The sequence below is a fragment of the Oryctolagus cuniculus genome, chromosome 8 (assembly GCF_051225735.1).
Source record: "Oryctolagus cuniculus isolate XC-2025 breed Fujian yellow rabbit chromosome 8, ASM5122573v1, whole genome shotgun sequence".
In the NCBI taxonomy this organism is placed as follows: domain Eukaryota; kingdom Metazoa; phylum Chordata; class Mammalia; order Lagomorpha; family Leporidae; genus Oryctolagus; species Oryctolagus cuniculus.
Window position 1 is genome coordinate 106,017,422 of NC_142874.1, and position 17,984 is coordinate 106,035,405.

Below are 17,984 nucleotides of genomic sequence, written 5' to 3' on the forward strand. Positions count from 1 at the left end.
GCTCAGCTCCAGCTCCCGACTCCAGCTTCCTCTTGGTGCAGATCCCGGGAGGCGGTGGTGATAGCTCAAGTAGCTGGGTTTCTGCACTTGCGTGAGATTGGATTCCCAGCTTCCAGGTCAGCCTGGCCCCATTCCTGCCACTGTGAGGATTTAAGGAGTGGGATCTCTCTCTCATTCTTCACTTTAAAAGAAATGATTTTAAGGAAGGCCTTGATGGAGTGCCTCGTGGGTTCCTGCAGCAGGATGCCCACGGGGGTTGGAGGACTCCAGCTTCTTACAAGGGCTGAGATCTCTAGGACAGGAAACATTGATGGAGTCACCCTTTGAGCACTCTCAGAAGCAGGGGTGTATTATCCTTCACAGGATTGGGGTTGAGAATCACAAATCAGATGCTGATTTGCAAAACACACAGCACTGTTCCTGGCACATAGCAAGCATTCGGCACGTGAATTGGGTACACTTATGTGTTCCAGGGGAAAGACTTTCAACAAGGGATTCCCCACCTTGGCAAGGAGGGAAGTGCCACGTTGGGCCCCAGGATGAGGCAGGATTGGAATGGCAGTGCAGCCCTCCAAGGGCAATACACTGCCTGGAAGGAGCTCATGCGCTTGGCAGTGTGAGGATGCCACATTGCCTCGACTTCTGCTCCTTGAGTGGCCACCAGCTGCTGGTGTGACCTCAGAAGATCACCTTCGTTCTCTTTCTTTTAGCACTTGACCGGTAGGGAAACCACCCAGTTCCTCTTCTAAGCAGGGGTGCCTGTGAGTGAAAGGGCACTGTAACTCCCACACAGCAGCTGGGAGCCAGGCCATGGCGCCTGGACTCGTTAGCTGGATAGTGGCCTGTGCTGCTGCTGCTCCGTGTCCGCTTCGTGGGTCTATGTCAGCTGCTCCAGTTTCTGCTCTACATTTGCATTGCAGTTTGTATTTCTGCTTACAGTGTATGAGCTCTCATCTCGCACGTCTGTCTGGAACTGCTTGGAAAACCCCTTTTCTCTTTGAGCTCTGTTATCCCAGACTGTGGCTAGAGCAAGCCCCATCTGTTTCATTTTGACTGACAGGCCCCTGTGGTGACTGAAGCATACACTGCAGTCCTTGGTGCTGGGGAACTCAGCACTGCCCTCCTGCCTATGCACACACCCAAGTGATCACAGCCAGAGATGACTCAGTGCCTTGGACCTCAATATGGACACCTGGGTCCCCTGGAGTTCTGCACCTTCACTGTCAGTCTATGACTCATACTCCAGGCCAGAGGCTCTTGAGGAACAGCTGTGGAGTTAATGGCTAGCACTTAGGAATCCCTGAAGTGTGCCTGTTAAACCTTCCATCCTTTTACGTATAAAAAAATGAAGTTCAAAGAGGTCCAGGTTACCTAGGGAAGGAGCTGAGAAGCTGATGTTTGCGCTTCAATCTGCGTGCCTTCAATAACCATCCTCCTTCTGTTTGGCCACTTTGTTAAAGGGAGCAAGGGTGAGGCATGCAACACAATTTTAGGCTACAGATGGGTAAAGATTTTAATTGCTGTGTTTTTTCACAAAGACTTATTTTTTTTTATTTGAAAGGTGGAGTTACAGAGACCAGAGGCAGAGAGAGGTCTTCCATCTATTGGTTCACTCCCCAGATGGCAGCAACAGTCAGAGCTGGTCCCATCCAAAGCCAGGAGCTTCTTCTGCGTCTCCCATGCAGGTGCAGGAGCCCAAACACTTGGGCGATCTTCCTGCTTTCCCAGACTGTAGCAGACAGCTGGATAAGAAGTAGAGCAGTAAGGTCTTGAACCCATGTCAATATGGCATGCCGGTACTGCAGGTGGCAGCTTTGCCAGCTATGCCACAGCACTGGCCCTAACTGTTTTGTTATTTAATTGGAATAGAGATCATAGTTGGTATATGAGGCACATAATTTTGCAGATATTGCTTAAGACACTCAGCATTTAAAAAAAAGGCCAACTTTGTGCAAATATTTAGCTGATAACTGGAGACAGCCATCCTGAATATGCACAAATTAGAAGTGCAGGTCCTTTCTTTAATTGCTAATACTTGGGCAAGGTTCTGGCCACAGTGCAGAGGAAGAGCGTCTCTGAGCCTGTCATTTGAGCAATTCTGTGTCTTACTTCATGTCAGCTGTGCCATTGAGACCACCATGAGCCTTCCCAGAAAATTCATCAAGTATCTGTATAACTCACTCTGAAATAGACTGAAAGCAAAATAAATCCCAGGGAAACAGCTATTATAATCCCAGAATTTTGCCTGACATGACTGTGTCTACTGATCTGTGCCCTGCCGAGTTGGCATCCAAAGTTTTCCAGGCATCCTCCTTTGCACTGAGACTGAATTATGAAATGATAATCAGCCTCACTATACAAATGAAGAAAAATATGTTCTAAATTTCCACTTTTCCCTTTAGTTGGAGTTCTGTTAGTCTCTCAAATCCTCTAAAATATATGAATTTTTATAACTATTACCAATAGTGAGGATCTGCAGATCTGTCCCTTGAGGTGCACAAAATCAAATGACAGCACATACAAGGGCCCTTCAAAAATTCACAGAGATGTGTACTATGAAAAATTCATGCCTGGACTGTCGCTCCCCCTCTTCGTGGAGGAACGACACAGGACCCTGTGCTGTTCTTTTGTCTGCTCAGCCCTCCCCGGGTTGGCTGCCGACCCTTCCACCTCTGTGGAAGGGCAGTTCCCCCTGCCACTTTCCCCACTTCCGCAGGGGAGCGGCACACCACCGGCCGGCTCTCTCGGGGGCTGCTCAGATGTTCCTCAGGTGTTCTCCTTAGATGTTCCTGATGCATGTTGTCTCTCTCCTCCTTTATAGTCCTCTTCCACCAATCCCAACTCTGCTACCCACACGCCGAGTACGCTGCTCTCCTCCAATCAGGAACAGGATCAGCTCCTGCAGGTCATCACTCAAGTTGGCGAGAGGCAGCTGCGTAGAAGCTGTTTACTCCTCTCCCAGCGCCATATTGTGGGAGAGCAGATGCATAGAATAAGTCTTAATTCCAGTAACTTAGTCTAGTCCGAGTTGCTCCCCACACTGGACTTCCAAGATTTTTTTGCACCAAAGTAAACTTATCTTTGAATTCCCATTTTTCCACACACTTTTTGAAGTACTCTGATATATCTGTGCTTTTCAACCTGGGATTCATACAAAGCACATGTTGCTAATTAGGACAGCCATCCTGTGTCTTTCTAGAGAAATTAATATACTACAGTATCTGGAAGGGAAAAATATTTTTGAATTATAATGATTATGCAGTTGGAATGCACAATTTATATCTGTGTTTATAATGCAAAAGATCAAACTATTTCAATATTAGAGTGAAGGAAGTTTGAAAAGTTTTTTTGTTAGAAGAAATCATTGTGGAAAATGCAAAGCAGTATTCAAACCTAAGTCATTACCATTATCGAGTTTCAGATTCCTTTGGTCTTCAAGAAGCCAAGTCTCAGAACTTACTTATGCTCAGTCCCATTCATCAAGACTCTGAGGAAGGTGAAATTAACTGTGTAGACTGAGGCAGTGGTCTTAATCATGACCATGGATTCTCCCAGGAAAAGTGAATTCTTAGAGGTCTTCTGTAAGAGTCCTTCTAGAAAACAAAGCTTCAGCTCAAAAAAGCAGCCTTCCAAGAGCTAATCAAAGAAAAATTATCAGAAAGGGGTCTATACTCCCCTGAAATCAAATCACAGTGAAGTCTGTTATACATGATGGGACTAAATTACTGTGCCCAGGGTCTCCTGTGATATTTCTTTGGCCCTGATTTTTTACTTATCCTGTACTACCTTAGGTTGATAAAATATTCAGTGTCCTGCTTACTATCTTATCCACTTTAAAGGTATTTTATAACTTCAGTGAATTATCCCAGGATAAGTAACACAGATTTCATTCTACGAACAAAGCCAAAGTCTACTTATTACCAATATGGTAACAGCTCTGGGGGAAAGAAACTGTAATTTCATTCTCATGTCCTATTATAATGCAACCTAAGATATCTTAACATGCCTGCAAACCTAACTATGCCTCCCAGTAGACAGTAAATGATTCCTAAATTAATCCTTCAGTTTTCACTGGCACAAAGCATATTTCAGCTGAAACCAATTACTTGTGTCTCTTTTATCACACTTCCCATGGAAGGGTGCTCCTAATACAGCAACATCACTTTCAGCCACAGACTTGCATTTGTTTGGCATATTTTCAAAACTCCTAATTTCTGCAATGAAGTAGCAGTAGCTAATATTCAACAGTGTTAGTTTTAAAGTCCATGTTATTTAAAATCCATAAATTAACTCACTTACACCTCACAAAAACTCTCCACATCACGTATCATCTCTATTTGACAGATGGGGGAGGGAGTGTGAGTGACTAGCCATCTTCCATGGTATGTCTGTCATGTTCTACTTAATGTCAGCCCACTGTTTTGTGCTGGTTGCACAATTTCTACAGATGCTTATATTCTCAGTGTTACTTTTCATGTAATAAATACACTGTATGAAAGCCAATGACATACGTTGTAAGTTGGAAGTATGTAAGAACTGTCAAATAGCTTAATAAAAACTGTCATATCTGTACAAAATCAAAAAGACATAAAAATATTTAATCCTTACCTTTGACAACAGGTTTAGAACTGAAATTTATTTTCCTAGAATAGAGACAGCATTCTTTTCACAAGATGAAGGAACTCTCTTTATTGCCAAGTAGGATAAAAATGAAGTGTGAAACTGTTCCCCAGGGGACATTTTAAACTTATTTCTTCTTCCCTCACTATAATCGGAGCTGGCCAAACTAAGCCACTGAATACATGACTACTACTAAGTACAGAAATGCTATACTGAAGTCTGTAAACTATTTTCCTTTAGTTCTTTGCTGTCACAAGTGAAATACTTCAAACACAAATTTTGTTGTGCTCTCCTAAGATTTTCAGTGGCAGAAAAATAGAGAAGTGAATCCTCCCTCACACATACTTCAATTTAGAAACTGAAGTTCAGAGACAGTCATAAAAATTCAGCTTCAGTCAGATTTATTGAGTGCTGATAGTGTGCATGATCCTATATTAGACACATTGAAATTTAGGCACCAAACAGCCACAAGGCGCCCAGTCTCAGGTGCCTTATGATCTAATTAGTATAATACAGAGCAGAAGTGGTAGACAGACAAGTACATGGCAATGCTCAATTAGGAGAGACAACATTAAGGAGTTGTAATTTAAGTCATCCACAATGGCATCTATCCCTAAAATCTTTGATAAAATATATTTGGCCTTGCAACCCACAGCACTTCAAACAAGGTAAGTTCCACTGCAGATAATCACCAAGATGCAAATACACTGAAACACAGACGAGCACTAAGAATGACTTTTGTTATTCTGGATTTTCTGTTTTCTCCTTATGATGGTGCGAAGCCTCCGTAAGACCAGTTTGTCGGACAGAAGCATGTCATCTTGCTGCTCGAGATAATCCAGTAAATTTTCAGTCCATTCAAGTGCTGCTCTGTGGCTGATATGCTTCTCTGGATTCAGTTCTGCTTTTCTAACCTTACTGAAAGGCTTCTTTTCAACAGCCTTGGCCTGGTGCTCCGCCCCTTCCCTTCCAGTTAGCACCCGACAGCTGGAGTCATTACTCCGAGAATCAAACCACTGATCAATATGCTCAATGTCAACGTGCTCACAGTCTTCTGTACTCTGCAGAACTGTTGCTAAGTTAGCTGCTAAAAGGGCTCCTTCGTCAATATTCATACCTGCATTCTCTTCATTGCCAGGGAAAAGTTTTTTCCATGCTCTGGTTATAGTACTTGATTTTATCATGTTCCAAGCTCTTGAAACCTCATAAATTGCATCCAACACTGTCAAGTTCTTCCAAAACATTTTTGGGTCAATTCCTTCATCCACATACTTCTGGAGAAGTCCTGCTCGGTAGTATCTTTTCACTGTGGCTAAAACTCCCTGGCTCATGGGCTGAATCAGACTCGTGACATTTGGTGGCAAATATTTTACAACGATTCTGCCATCATCTGAATGCAACATTTCTTCATCTGGGTGTGCCGGGGGAAAATCTAAAAGAAGCACTGCTTTTTCTAGAAGTCCTTTGGATTTCAAATGCTTCTGTACTTGTGGCACAAAATATTTGTCAAACCACTGTCTGAAGACAGACTGTTCTATCCACGCACCTTTTTGACTGAAGTAAGTCACTGGAAGGTTTGCAAGGTCAGTCCCTTTGAATGCACGAGGTTTTTTTGCTTTCCCCACAACACAAAGGTTAAGTTTGTGTAAACCAGTGGCATTTGCACAACACATAATAATTATTCTCTCTCTGCTTGATCTGTACTCAGATGTAGTCTGTTCAGTGTCAAGAGCTAATGTCCTTGATGGCAGACATTTCCAGAACAATCCAGTTTGATCAGCACCATAAATCTGCTCTGGTTGTAGGTTCTCTCTCTCAACAAATTCCTGAAAGCTACCACAAAATTCACTGGCAGCAGTTTCATCTCCTTTTAACTTTGTTCCTTTACCAGCGGCCTTTGGAATACCATGGCGCTGCTTGAATCGAGTCAGCCAACCAGATGATGCGTTGAAATCACCTTCCATCCCCAAAGCATCAAAAAAGAACTTGGCCTGTTTTGCACAAATCGTTCCAGACACTGGAATGCCATCTGTTTTCTGTTGGTTAAACCACTCTATCATAACTCTATCGAGTTCCTCATACGTGGATGACTTCATGGATTTACGTTTGGATATCCCACTTGTAGGATCCGAACTGTTCGCATAGTTTATAATCCTCTCTTTGTTCTTTTTGATATCCCGAACTGTGGATTCACCGATTCCATACACAATAGAGAGTTTTTTGAAAGAGATGCCCTCCTCAAGTTTCTTAATAATGTCAAGCTTGTCCTTAATTGTCAACACCACACGCTTACGTTTCCCCAGCATTTTAGGAAGCAATTACTACAATGAGATAATAAACTTAAGAGTCCAATACCAAGAGAGTAGAAAATTGGGGAAGGGCTGTTCTTTGTCCCCTGGAACCCAGCTGGAGAGACTGATGGCCCGATTCCCAGATGAGGTTTACTGAGTCTCCTCACTTGCTGTTTTAAACCTCATAAAGTTCCCACAGTCAAGACCATCTCCAATTAACCTGACCCTGTACCTTTCATCATCCTCACTTACTTTAAGGTCTTTTCACGAACTGTATCTCACTGGAGGTTAGACGTTGAGCCAATGCTGGACCAGCAAGGTCTCTATAACAGTCCTATCACATACTCCATTTTTGCAATCACTGCAGGTATTGCTAAAGCCACTAAGACTTCGGTAGTGGCATCTGGGGAAATGTGAATGGCACTGAGAGAAGAGATGCAACCTTGACACAAAGGGAAAGTAGAATGGGAAAACTCTCACCCACACCGCCCCCACACCCTGTGGTCTCTGTCACCAGAGGACTCCGTCTGGTCTCTACTAGGCAAGGGCTGCTACAGCTTAGGCAGGTGAGAGCTTAAGGAAATCACAGGCAAGCAAGCTAAGGCGAGCTGGGCAGGAGTGAGCAGGGCTAATAAGGTGAAAACGGACAAGCAGAAAACTGTACTCCAAGGCGACGCAAACGTATGCCTAGTGCATTTGGCAAGTGGGAAGCAGAAAAGTGGGCAAGAGGGGATGTCGCGTGATTTCTACAAAGCATCAAGAAACTTCCTTGGTGGAAATCAGGACCCGAGGCGAAGGTTATGGGGTGGAAGGCGCGGTGGAGACGAGGTTACAATAGTCCTGGTGAAGGCAGATCCTCCATGAGCCAACAGAAGTCGTTCCTGTGGGGCTGTAGGGGTGTACTCGGAGCCTCTGGGACCTGAAGGGAAACATCAAAAACATTTTTTTTGTCCAACATCAAGGTCTGTGGCATTACCCACACCTCTCCTGTAACTATGTTGGGAAAAGCAACGCCTCCTACCAATGTGGTGGCTACACACGAGCGCTAATGCGTTCGGGCGTCATGTGGGGTGGCGGACAGAGGGACCTGAAGTGCCTACCTCCCGAAATTAAGAGGTCAGAGAGCAGCCGTGTCAGCGAGGGCCTCTCCCCGCTGGGCGTCTTTCCTCCCGCGGAGGAGCCCGGGCTCCGCCGGGGCCGCCGGCCACCCGGGTGTCACCGCCGCGGCCAGCCAGCCCGCGAGCGGCCGCTCGGCGCAGGGCACGCCAGTCCGCCGGCCGTGGGCATCGCCTTTCGCCCGCCTCACACCGCACCGAGAGCAAATGGAGTCTCCCGGGCGCAGACTGACACTGGTGGCGCGACGGCGGCGGCAGCGGCGGCGGCGGCGGCGGCGGCGGCGAAGAGCCAGCGTTGCTGGCGGAGCCGGAAGGCGGGGGATTAGGGAGCACGCGCGCGCCCCCGCAGGAACGTTGTGTCGGCGAGGGGCGGGGCCTGCGCGGGCGCGCGCGCGGCTCGGGGGGGCGGGGCTCGGGTGGACGCGGCGTGGATTCGGCGCTCAGGGCCCAGGTGCTTGGGGCTGCCGGCTGCCCCGTTGGCCAGCAGGGGGCGGTAAAGCACTCCCCGCCTTGGCACTTTTCCCAGTGACCCAGCTCTGTGGGCGAGGCTTCCTCCTCCCCAGGGGGAATAAAACTCGCCCTCGGTGAGGGCAGGGAAGGCATCCTCCGGGGCTGGGAGCGGCCGCGAATGGGGCAGGGCGAGCGCACGTGGAGCGTGTTTACAAACAGCCTCCGCCGCCCTGCGCTGGCGGCCTGGCACCCGCGCCTCGTACTGCTGGCTCCCGGGGGGCCCGCGCCCCGCAGCTGGGACAAGAGGCCCGGGCCGAGCGCGGATCATGAGGCCAGGTAGGACCGAGCGGTTGCAGCTGACCGCTGTCCGAGGCAGGGAGGGGGGCGCCCCTGGGGACGGGGCGAGCGCGCGCGCGCAGGTGCCAGGCTCCCTGCCCCGGGTGCCAAGCCCAGCGCGCGCTGGGGGACGCGCCAGCCCTGGGGAAGCACCTGAACGCCCACTGCTTCTCAGGTGGGATAGACAGAGATTCTCTGTAGCGGTTTCCAGGCGAGCCGGCTGCAGCCTAGCCCGGAGCAGGGAGCGGCTGCACCTGCAGCCCGCAGCACGTGTGTAAACCTGAGCAAACGCGCTTCGCTCGCCTCCCTTTTGTCGTTATTATTTTTAAATGCATGACAGTACTTTGAAAAACAATGCGAGCGTCTGTAGTTGAGTGTCTACGACATCTGGTCTAACTTTTTCCTTAGCGCAGAAGTAACATAGTAACTCGTCCTGTGTTGGACCAGGCGGGCCGAGATGGAAATCTGAGTTTTCTCTGTGGCTGCCCGAAAGGATTGTGGATGCTCAGCCTTCCCTGCGACTCCCGCAGCCCCTAACCGCGCCGCGGCCTTGCCTCGGGTCGCGGCCCTCCGCTCAGTCTGGTGGAGATCCTCTGTGCTGTGAGATTGTGTCTGTTGCCAAACACCTTCGCTGACTGCCCCCAGGAAGGCGGGCCGCCCGCTGCCTGCTCCCCAGAGGGTGGCCAGCCAACCCTAACCCTTTTTGGCCGTCCTGCCTGGCCACTTGGGACAAAGTACAAGCTCATGGTAGCTTTACATCCCGATTAAAAGTTTTCTGATCCCTGGTTTTTACGTGTCACGTTTGAATCTGACGTGTTGTTCAGGCCGCATTAGGGAAGAGCGCCGACTTCCACAGCTTGCCAGCCGTGTGGACATCGGGGAGCCTGCCTGGCCCTGCCCTGCCCCTCACCCGCCAGACTGGTGGCTTCCTCTGTCCTCTTATATTGAAATAAACAATGGAGCTCCATGGTTTAATTCTCTGCCTGCCACTTGCTCCCTTTTCTGTGTCTCCTGCATTCTCTCTCTTGCTGATATTTCATATCCAACAGCTGTTTCCTTTTTATCACCTTGTGTTAAGTTCGGATCTGCATATAACCCACATTTCTTTCACTCAAGGCAATTGTGTTTAGCAAATTTTATTAAGACTCTCCCCAAGGCAGAGGATAGTTTGGTCAACTTGGTGAGCTTTTTGCTAGGAAAAAACGGTTTGGGAATGGGAGGAGAGGGGACTTAAAATACAATGTTAGGAATAGAATCCTCTGGTGTGATAGTGTAATAGGCAATACTTGTGTTCAAATGTAGAATGAATACCAGCTGGAGTGAATGGTAACTAAGCCACCCTCTGGATGATACAATGTAGCCATGGAGGCTCATCAGTTGTAACTAATGTATCCCTTATGGAGGATGTTGGTAAGCAGGGACTATGCACCTGTGAGAGGCTATACAGAAAATCTCTACTCAGTTTTGCTGTGAATTTAAAACTGCTCTAAAAAGAATCTGTGTGTGGGTTTATAGATACATAATAGTTAATTTTAAAAGAACTAGCAGGTTGGGCATACTTATTAAAAGCCTGGTTGACCATGGAGAATTTTTTATTGTCAGTTCCTGACTTTGGGTCACTGCCTCAGCTTTCCCACCCAACATTTTTCTACCTCAGAGTCCCCTGTGCACTTCCCTCTGAGCTGCTTTTGAAAACCTAAGATCCATTTTACTTCATTATGCTAGTATTTTTGTATCTTTTTTTACTAATTGCCTTTACCAGTCATTGTAGTTTATTCTCTAATCAAACCTTGGAAGTCTGCTACCAGCATTTCTTCCTTGCTCTGTGTATATAGTCTCCCTTAATCACTGCCACATTACTCTGTGGTAACTGTTACTTTATGTACAAGGAAACAAAGGCTAAAAAAGTATATGAATCTGGCCGGCGCTGAGCCTCAATAGGCTAATCCTCCAGCTGCGGTGCTGGCACACCAGGTTCTAGTCCTGGTTGGGGCGCTGGATTCTGTCCCAGTTGCTCCTCTTCCAGTCTAGCTCTCTGCTGTGGCCCAGGAGTGCAATGGAGGATGGCCCAAGTCCTTGGGCCCTGCACCCGCATGGGAGACCAGCAGAGGCATCTGACTTCTGGCTTCAGATCAGCGTGGTGCGCCGGCTGCAGCGCGCCGGCCGCAACGGCCATTGGGGGGTGAATGAATGGAAAAAAGGAAGACTTTTCTCTCTGTCTCTCTCACTGTCCACTCTGCCTGTCACACACACACACAAAAAAGTATATGAATCTATCCAATGAAAGTGGCAGAACAAAAATTTGAGCCCAAATCATTTTTTTTTTTACATTTATTTGAAAGGGAGAGAGAGAGAGGTTTCATTGGTTCACTCCCCAAATGGCTGCAATGGCCAGAGTTGGGCCATTCTGAAGCCAGGAGCTTATTCCCAGTCTCCCACATGGGTGCAGGGCCCCAAAGATTTGGGCCATCTTCTACTGCTTTCCCAGGCCACAGTAGAAAGCTGGATTGGAAGAGGAGCAGCCAGGACTCCAACTGGCACCCATATGAGATGCCAGCACTGTAGCTGGTAGCTTTACCCATAATGCCACAGCACTGGCCCCATCATTCTAGTTTTAAAACACCAAGCTTTGTCCACACCACCACCATAGACATGAAAAGGAATTCATTAAAGGTGTCATTTTACAAAACAGGATGTTCAACATCAGCTTCCAAAAAGACATTCTAGTGATGAGAACACTTGAGGTTTGTAACAGTGTTTATCAGACAAGCCTTTAGTTCATTGCAGTGTTCATTAAGTACTGAAAAGTACTCAGATCAGCCGAAAGTAACTTATGTTTCTCAATATTATAAGCTACATTTCCTTTTCTGCTGAGATGACAATGTAGGTACAGCATACAGATTCATCAGTAGTAGTCTTCCTCTGTAATAATTGTTACACACCATAAAATATCTCTAAGTAGGGTCTTAATTTTGAAAGATTACTTTTTTTTGTTGGTTTCAATTTTCTTTATCATTGACCTTCATTTATTTGGAAATTTTTGTTTTGTGATACTTGAATTACTCTGATAAACTTAAGCTGAAGATATAAATTTTTTATCCTGATACATTATTCTGTGTATATCAAACCTGTTTAAATAAAATAGTGTTTGTCTCCACTGATAATTTTAAAATAGTTATTGCTTGTTGAAGATCAATGGTTTGCACAAAAACCACTACTGTCTCTACTTTGATGGACATAAAATATTGAAGGTAATTCTCTAAAATATATTTTTTCTTTTGGAGTATTTATGCATTTTCAGGCAAATGGGAAATGAAACAGTTCCCAGTAATCAAAGTTTGTTCTTTGCAGTTTTTCAACTCTACAATTATTTCGTTTTATGTTATAGTCAAAAGGCAAAATAATCATTTTAATATTAAAACCATCTTTTTGAATGGTTAAAGGTAGGAACACTTTTCTATTTGAAAATTTCTGGACACAAGTAAAAGGTCAGTTTATTCATTAGGAAATTCCAGAACTTAAAAGCAAAATTGTAGGGGCCAGCACTGTGGCATAGCAAGTGAAGTTGCCGCCTGCAGTGCCGGCATCCCATATGGGCGTTGGTTCAAGTCCCAGCTGCTCCACTTATGATCCAGCTCTCTGCTTTGGCCTGGGAAAGCAGTAGAAGATAGCCCAGGTCCTTGGGCCCCTCTGAGAGACCATGAAGAAGCTCCTGGCTTCAGATGGGCTCACTTCTGACCATTGCAGCCAATTGGGGAGTGAACGAGCGGATGGAACACTCTCTCTCTCTCTCTCCCCCCCCTTCTTTTCTCCCCCTCTCCTTCTCTCCCCCTCTATCTGTGTAACTCTGATTTTCAAATAAATAAATAAGTCTTAAAAAATAAGTTGTAAGTTAGGACAATTGCAAAAGAGTAAGTTCTTAAAGTCCTGAGTCCTATAGATGCCCAAGAGAGGAATTTTAGGTATCATTTTGTTTTCCATGTTTCCCAGTTGATTGGTGGTAGGTTTTTTGATGGCTAGCAGCATAGACAAGCAGAAGAGAAAGAGTCCCTAGGGGATAGAAAAGCATATGGAATATGGAAAGCAAAAAGAAAATACCAACATTTAAATGTGACTATTAACATTTAGTGTGTATCTGTTGTCTTCTTTTTGTCAAGGTAACCCTACATACATACATATAAAAGGGGACATGGAGTCTGCACACAGTCTACACATGCTGTCTCCAGTATGTGTTCTTTCATTATAATGTTGATTCTCATCAGCCAAATACCACCAGGAACACACCTGCAGCTCCAGCCGGGAAGATCAGTATCTTGGAAAACAATGGTATAGTTCAAAGAGTCAGGAGTGGTGCTTTTTAAAGCATTTGGGCTTAGCTAAGAAGATATATATTTGAAAGAGTTACAGAGAGAAAGAGAGAGTGAGGTCTTCCATCTGCTGATTCACTTCCCCAGATGGCCACAACAGCCAGAGCTGAGTCAATCCAAATCCAGGAGCCAAGAGCTTCTTCCAGGTCTCCCACATGGGTGCAGGGGCCCAAGCACTTGGGCCATCTTCTACTGATTTCCCAGGCCATAGCTAAGGAGATTTTAGGTAGGGTTCAAGAACACATCTCTAGATCAGGTGCTGTCAGAAAGCAGGGGCAATTTGGGTTTTGATTATCTTAATTTTTATATAGGAAGCCAGAGGAGCAGGCCAATGCTTTCATTCAAAGAGCAGTAATCTCTCTATTGACCAGGAGAGGGGGATGTTTGGTTATTTTTGTGTCTGCTAGATAGTTTCATATGTTCTAGGCAAGATTGCACTGTGATGCTTTTATCTTGCTTCATTACAATCATGGGGAATCCTCCTCTGATGTTGCTATTCTATGAAATTATTTAGACTCCACAGAGTAATATCAAGGCCTACCTAGCTTTCAACATAATGCCAGAGGGTCTATGGGCCAAAAAAATTTCAAACAATAATCATTGATAGATGAACTCATTCAGGCTTGAAATCAGCTCTCGCCTATCTGGGTAGATGTATTGTGATGCAGTTTTGTCTTGGTGAGAGTCTGTTATGGCTTATTAACACCCGGCCTAAATGTTTTTGCATCAGCATAAAACCTTCAGTGCCTTGCAATAAGGTTTCTCCAACTCCGCTTCAATCAACTTTTCTTCATTCAAGAAGAAACCCTCTACCATTAGCTTTGGCTCCCCATTCCCTCCAACGCTTGCCACCCCCCACCCCCCAGCCCTTGACAACCACTAACCTGCTTTGTATCCCATCCTGGACATTTCATATTAATGGAATCATGCACTATGTGTCCTTTCATGTCTGCCTATTTTCACTGAACATGCTTTCAGGGTTCATCATACGTCAGCTGATCCTTTCCTTCTACTGCTGCTGAATAATAGTGCATTATGTGCAATTAGTTTCTAAAGCAGTTGGACAATTTTACATTTTTACAAGCAGTATATAAGGGTTCCTGTTTCTCAACACCCACACCAATCTTATTATCTTTTTAAAAAATTATTTATTTGAAAGGCAGAGTTACAGAGAGAAAGGGAGAGACAGGGGAAGAGAAGGCAAGGGGGCGAGGGAGAGGAGAGGGGAAGAATCTTCCAACTGCTGGTTCACTCTCCAAATGGCTGCAATGGTCATGGCTAGTCCAGGCCAAAGCCAAGAGCTTAGAATTTCATCCTGGCCTCCCAGTGGGTGACCCAAGCACCCGGGCCATCTTCTGCTGCTTTCCCAGGCACATTAGCAAGGAGCTAGATAGGAAGATGAGCAGCCAGGACTCAAAATAATAGTCATATGAGATGCCAATGTGGCAGGTGTAGCCAGCACCTGTATCTTTTTGATTGTAGCCATCCTGGAGGGTGAGAAGTTGTATCTTATTGTGGCTTTGATATGCTTTTCTCTGATGGTTAATGATACTGAGCATCACTTCATCTGCTTGTTGATCATTTGCTTAACTTTTTTGGAGAAATGTCTATTCAGATCCTTTATCCAGTTTTCATTTTGATTGTAACAGTTACAATGTTAAATATTGAATCTACTGATCCAACATGGGAAGTGAGATACTCAGCAGACTCATAGAATGGCAGATGTCCTAAATAGCACTCTGGCCTCAGAATCAGCCCTAAAGGCATTCGGAGCTGGCTGAAAAGCTCATGAGAGTATTTCAGGCATGGAAAGCCAAGACACTCTGGCAAAAGATCTCTGCGAGTGAGATCCCAGTGGAAAGAACAGGTCATCAAAGAAGGAGGTACCTTTCTCTGAAGGGAGGAGAGAACCTCCACTTTGACTATGACCTTGTCTAAACAAGATAAGAGTCGGAGAACTCAGAGGGCTTCCATAGCCTTGGAAACTCATGACTGGAGCATAGGGAGATTACTGATGCCATAGACAGGAGTGTCAATTGGTAAAGTCAACAACAGGAGTCACTGTGCACTTACTCCTCATGTAGGATCTCTATCCTTAATGTGCTGTACATTGAGATTTAATGCTATAACGAGTACTCAAACAATATATTTCACTTTGTGTTTCTATGGGGGTGCAAACTGTTGAAATCCTTACTTAATGCATACTAAACTGATCCTCTGTAAAAAAAAAAAAAAAGAAAAGAAAAGAAAAAAAGAAATTATCAATTCCCAACTTGACTCTCACTGGGATTAAACATGACAATAGGTCTGATCTGATTTCATCATCATTTAAAAAAAATCATCTATTATTTTTCACTTTATGTTTCTGTGTGGGAGCAAACTGTTGAAATCCTTACTTAATGTATACTAAGCTGATCTTCTGTATATTAAGATAATTGAAAATGAATCTTTATGTGAATGGAAGGGGAGAGGGAGTGGGAAAGGGGAGGGTTGTGGGTGGGAGGGACGGTATGGGGGGGAAGCCATTGTAATCCATAAGTCGTACTTTGGAAAATTATATGCATTAAATAAAAGTTTAAAAAAAAAATATTGAATCTACTTTTCTGCCACTTGCCCTGCCCTAGGATGAGGAGATTACAAGGTACCTTTTTCAGATTATCTCAGTATTTAGACCAACTGATGTTGCAGATACTTATGATATATTCTGTTACTTAAGAATTCATGTGACAAATACAGGCTTTATTTAATGACAGGGAAAAATGCTTTCAGGTGCAAATTTAACTTTCTTATCTGATACAGAAGTGGATTTGTCTGTTTTAGCATTGAGTCATACAAATTGAGTTTAACTTTGTGTTTACTTGCTATAACTAATCATTTTGAATCCCTAATACTTGTACCATCCATTGATTGGATGTTTTAGTTTATTTTTTAATGTTTGTGGTCTTTCTTTCTATATTAGAGTTATTGCAACCATAGTTTGGAAACACATAGGGTAAAATTACATGTACTGTATCTCAGTGACAGAGCTTCTGAGTTCTGGGAACAGTTGTGATTTGTACTTCTGAGTGCCACCTGCTAGTCATGGAACCCTGAGTTATACAAAAGGTTTCACATCTGGAAAATGGGAATAAAAATTATACTGCTTTTGTATGGATTTGTCACAGTGGACTGAAATGCTGTGTATAAGTTGCTTTGCAGAATAGCCAACACGTAATAGACATTAATGTCTAGCTGTGATTTTTATTTCCTACATCTTTTGACTAGAAGGAAATGCCATCTTTCAACCTCTTAAGTTTTTTTTAAATATTTTATTTTGTTTTTTTTAAATTTTTTAAATTATTTATTTTGAGAGGCAACATTACAGAGAGAGGTCTTCCCTCTGCTGGTTCACTTCCCAGATGGCTGCAACAGCCTGAGCAGGGCTGATCCAAAGCCAGGAGCCAGGAGCTTCTTCTGGGTCTCCGAAGCGGGTGCATGGGTGCAAGCACTTGAGCCATCCTCTGCTGCTTTTGCAGGCTATTAGCAGAGAGCTGGATCCTAAATGAGCAGCCTGGGCTCCAACCAGCTCTGGTATGGGTTGCCAGCACCGCAGGCAGAGGCTTAGCCTACTATACTACAACTCCGGCCCCACCTCTTAAGTTCTGGTATTAGGTAGCTAACTGATAAATATAGTAGAAAAGGCCAGATTAACTCATACACACATCATGATATTACAGAGTGTTTGCAAGAATGGTTGTAATTTTAAAAGAGGACACATAAAACCATTTCAGGGTTGTCTCCTGAAGATTACCTCATCAGTCCAACACAGTTGTACCTTTTCTGCCTGGGCTTTACTCCAGAACCACACCATACATGATATATTCAACAGATTTGTAGCTTGCTGGTTCCTAACAGGATGGTTACAATATCAAATGTGAGTGCTATGCAACTGATCACATTCAAATAGTTACTTTTTGGACATACCTTTGTTCTACTTTGTATCATGAGGTTTAAGAATCACAAAAACGGGAGGGGAAGAGCCAACCCTACCTTTCCTATTGCTACTCACTGTGTTTCTCTACTTCTATAAGCCAAGGTACCTCAGTTTTGAAAAATGATGATAGATGTCAACCATCTTTTTCTTGTATGTTCATATTCTTCTTTCTCTGACTTTGATGTGTTTGTGCTGCCACTGACCCCTTCCTCCCTACACTTAAACGAATTATTCACACACCTGATTGTTTCCACACTCCCTTATCTTCCGCATTGTTTCTTTACCTCCCAGGTTATAGTAGTGGCATTGGCTAACAACCCAGAAAGTCCCTACCAACAGTGTTGCAGTGGGTGTACTGATTGCATGACTCCTGTGCTTAGAAAAAATTTCTGAGATTATTAAGTCTGTTTTTTGAGGTTGGCTGGAATTTCAATTTTTTCTTTTTGCAGTGGGTGGTTTTGATTCCAGGGTGTAAAAAAAAACAGGCTTACCATTTAAACAACATCTGTTAATATAACACAAGAATTAGTTCTGCACTGACCTTGTTTGAAGGGAATGTTTTTAGTTTTCCCCATGGGTCTTCAACATGCAGTCTGGAACCTCAACATGCAACCCTTCCCTTGTCCTTTCTCCGTCTGTCCTCTACTCCTTCTTTCTCATCCTTATTTTTGTGTTTTGTAAAGATCTGTTTGTTTATTTGAAAGAGAGAGAGAGAAGGAGAGATAAATATCTTCCATCTGCTGAATCACTCCCCAGATGGCCACAGCAGCCAGGTCTGGCCAGGCTGAAGTCAGGAGCCAAGAACTCCATCTGGGTCTCCCACATGCATGGC

General features: G+C 44.7%; 2 protein-coding genes across 3 annotated transcripts in view; one reads left to right on the forward strand and one right to left on the reverse strand.

The window, feature by feature from the left end:
* Positions 1–5,004: 5,004 nt before the first annotated feature.
* TIGD2 (tigger transposable element derived 2) lies at positions 5,005–8,339 on the reverse strand. The gene is made up of 2 exons (XM_070047872.2): positions 8,012–8,339; positions 5,005–7,830 (listed from the first exon to the last, which is right to left on the reverse strand). Exon 2 carries the CDS (start codon positions 6,924–6,926, stop codon positions 5,346–5,348), a length of 1,581 nt encoding a protein of 526 aa, XP_069903973.2. The 5' UTR covers positions 6,927–7,830; positions 8,012–8,339; the 3' UTR covers positions 5,005–5,345.
* An 88-nt stretch (positions 8,340–8,427) lies between these two features.
* The window catches only part of FAM13A (family with sequence similarity 13 member A), a 388,793-nt gene continuing 379,236 nt past the window's right edge, over positions 8,428–17,984 (forward strand). Inside the window, exon 1 of one of the 2 annotated variants that reach the window (XM_070047870.2) lies at positions 8,428–8,812. The gene's annotated coding sequence lies outside the window, so the exon portion shown is untranslated. The remainder of the gene's footprint in view (positions 8,813–17,984) is intronic. The other variant, XM_070047871.2, reaches the window with a different exon arrangement.

Coding starts and splice junctions, on each gene's coding strand:
- TIGD2 (XM_070047872.2), bottom strand. CDS start 6,926: ATGCTGGGGAAACGTAAGCGTGTGGTGTTGACAATTAAGGACAAGCTT.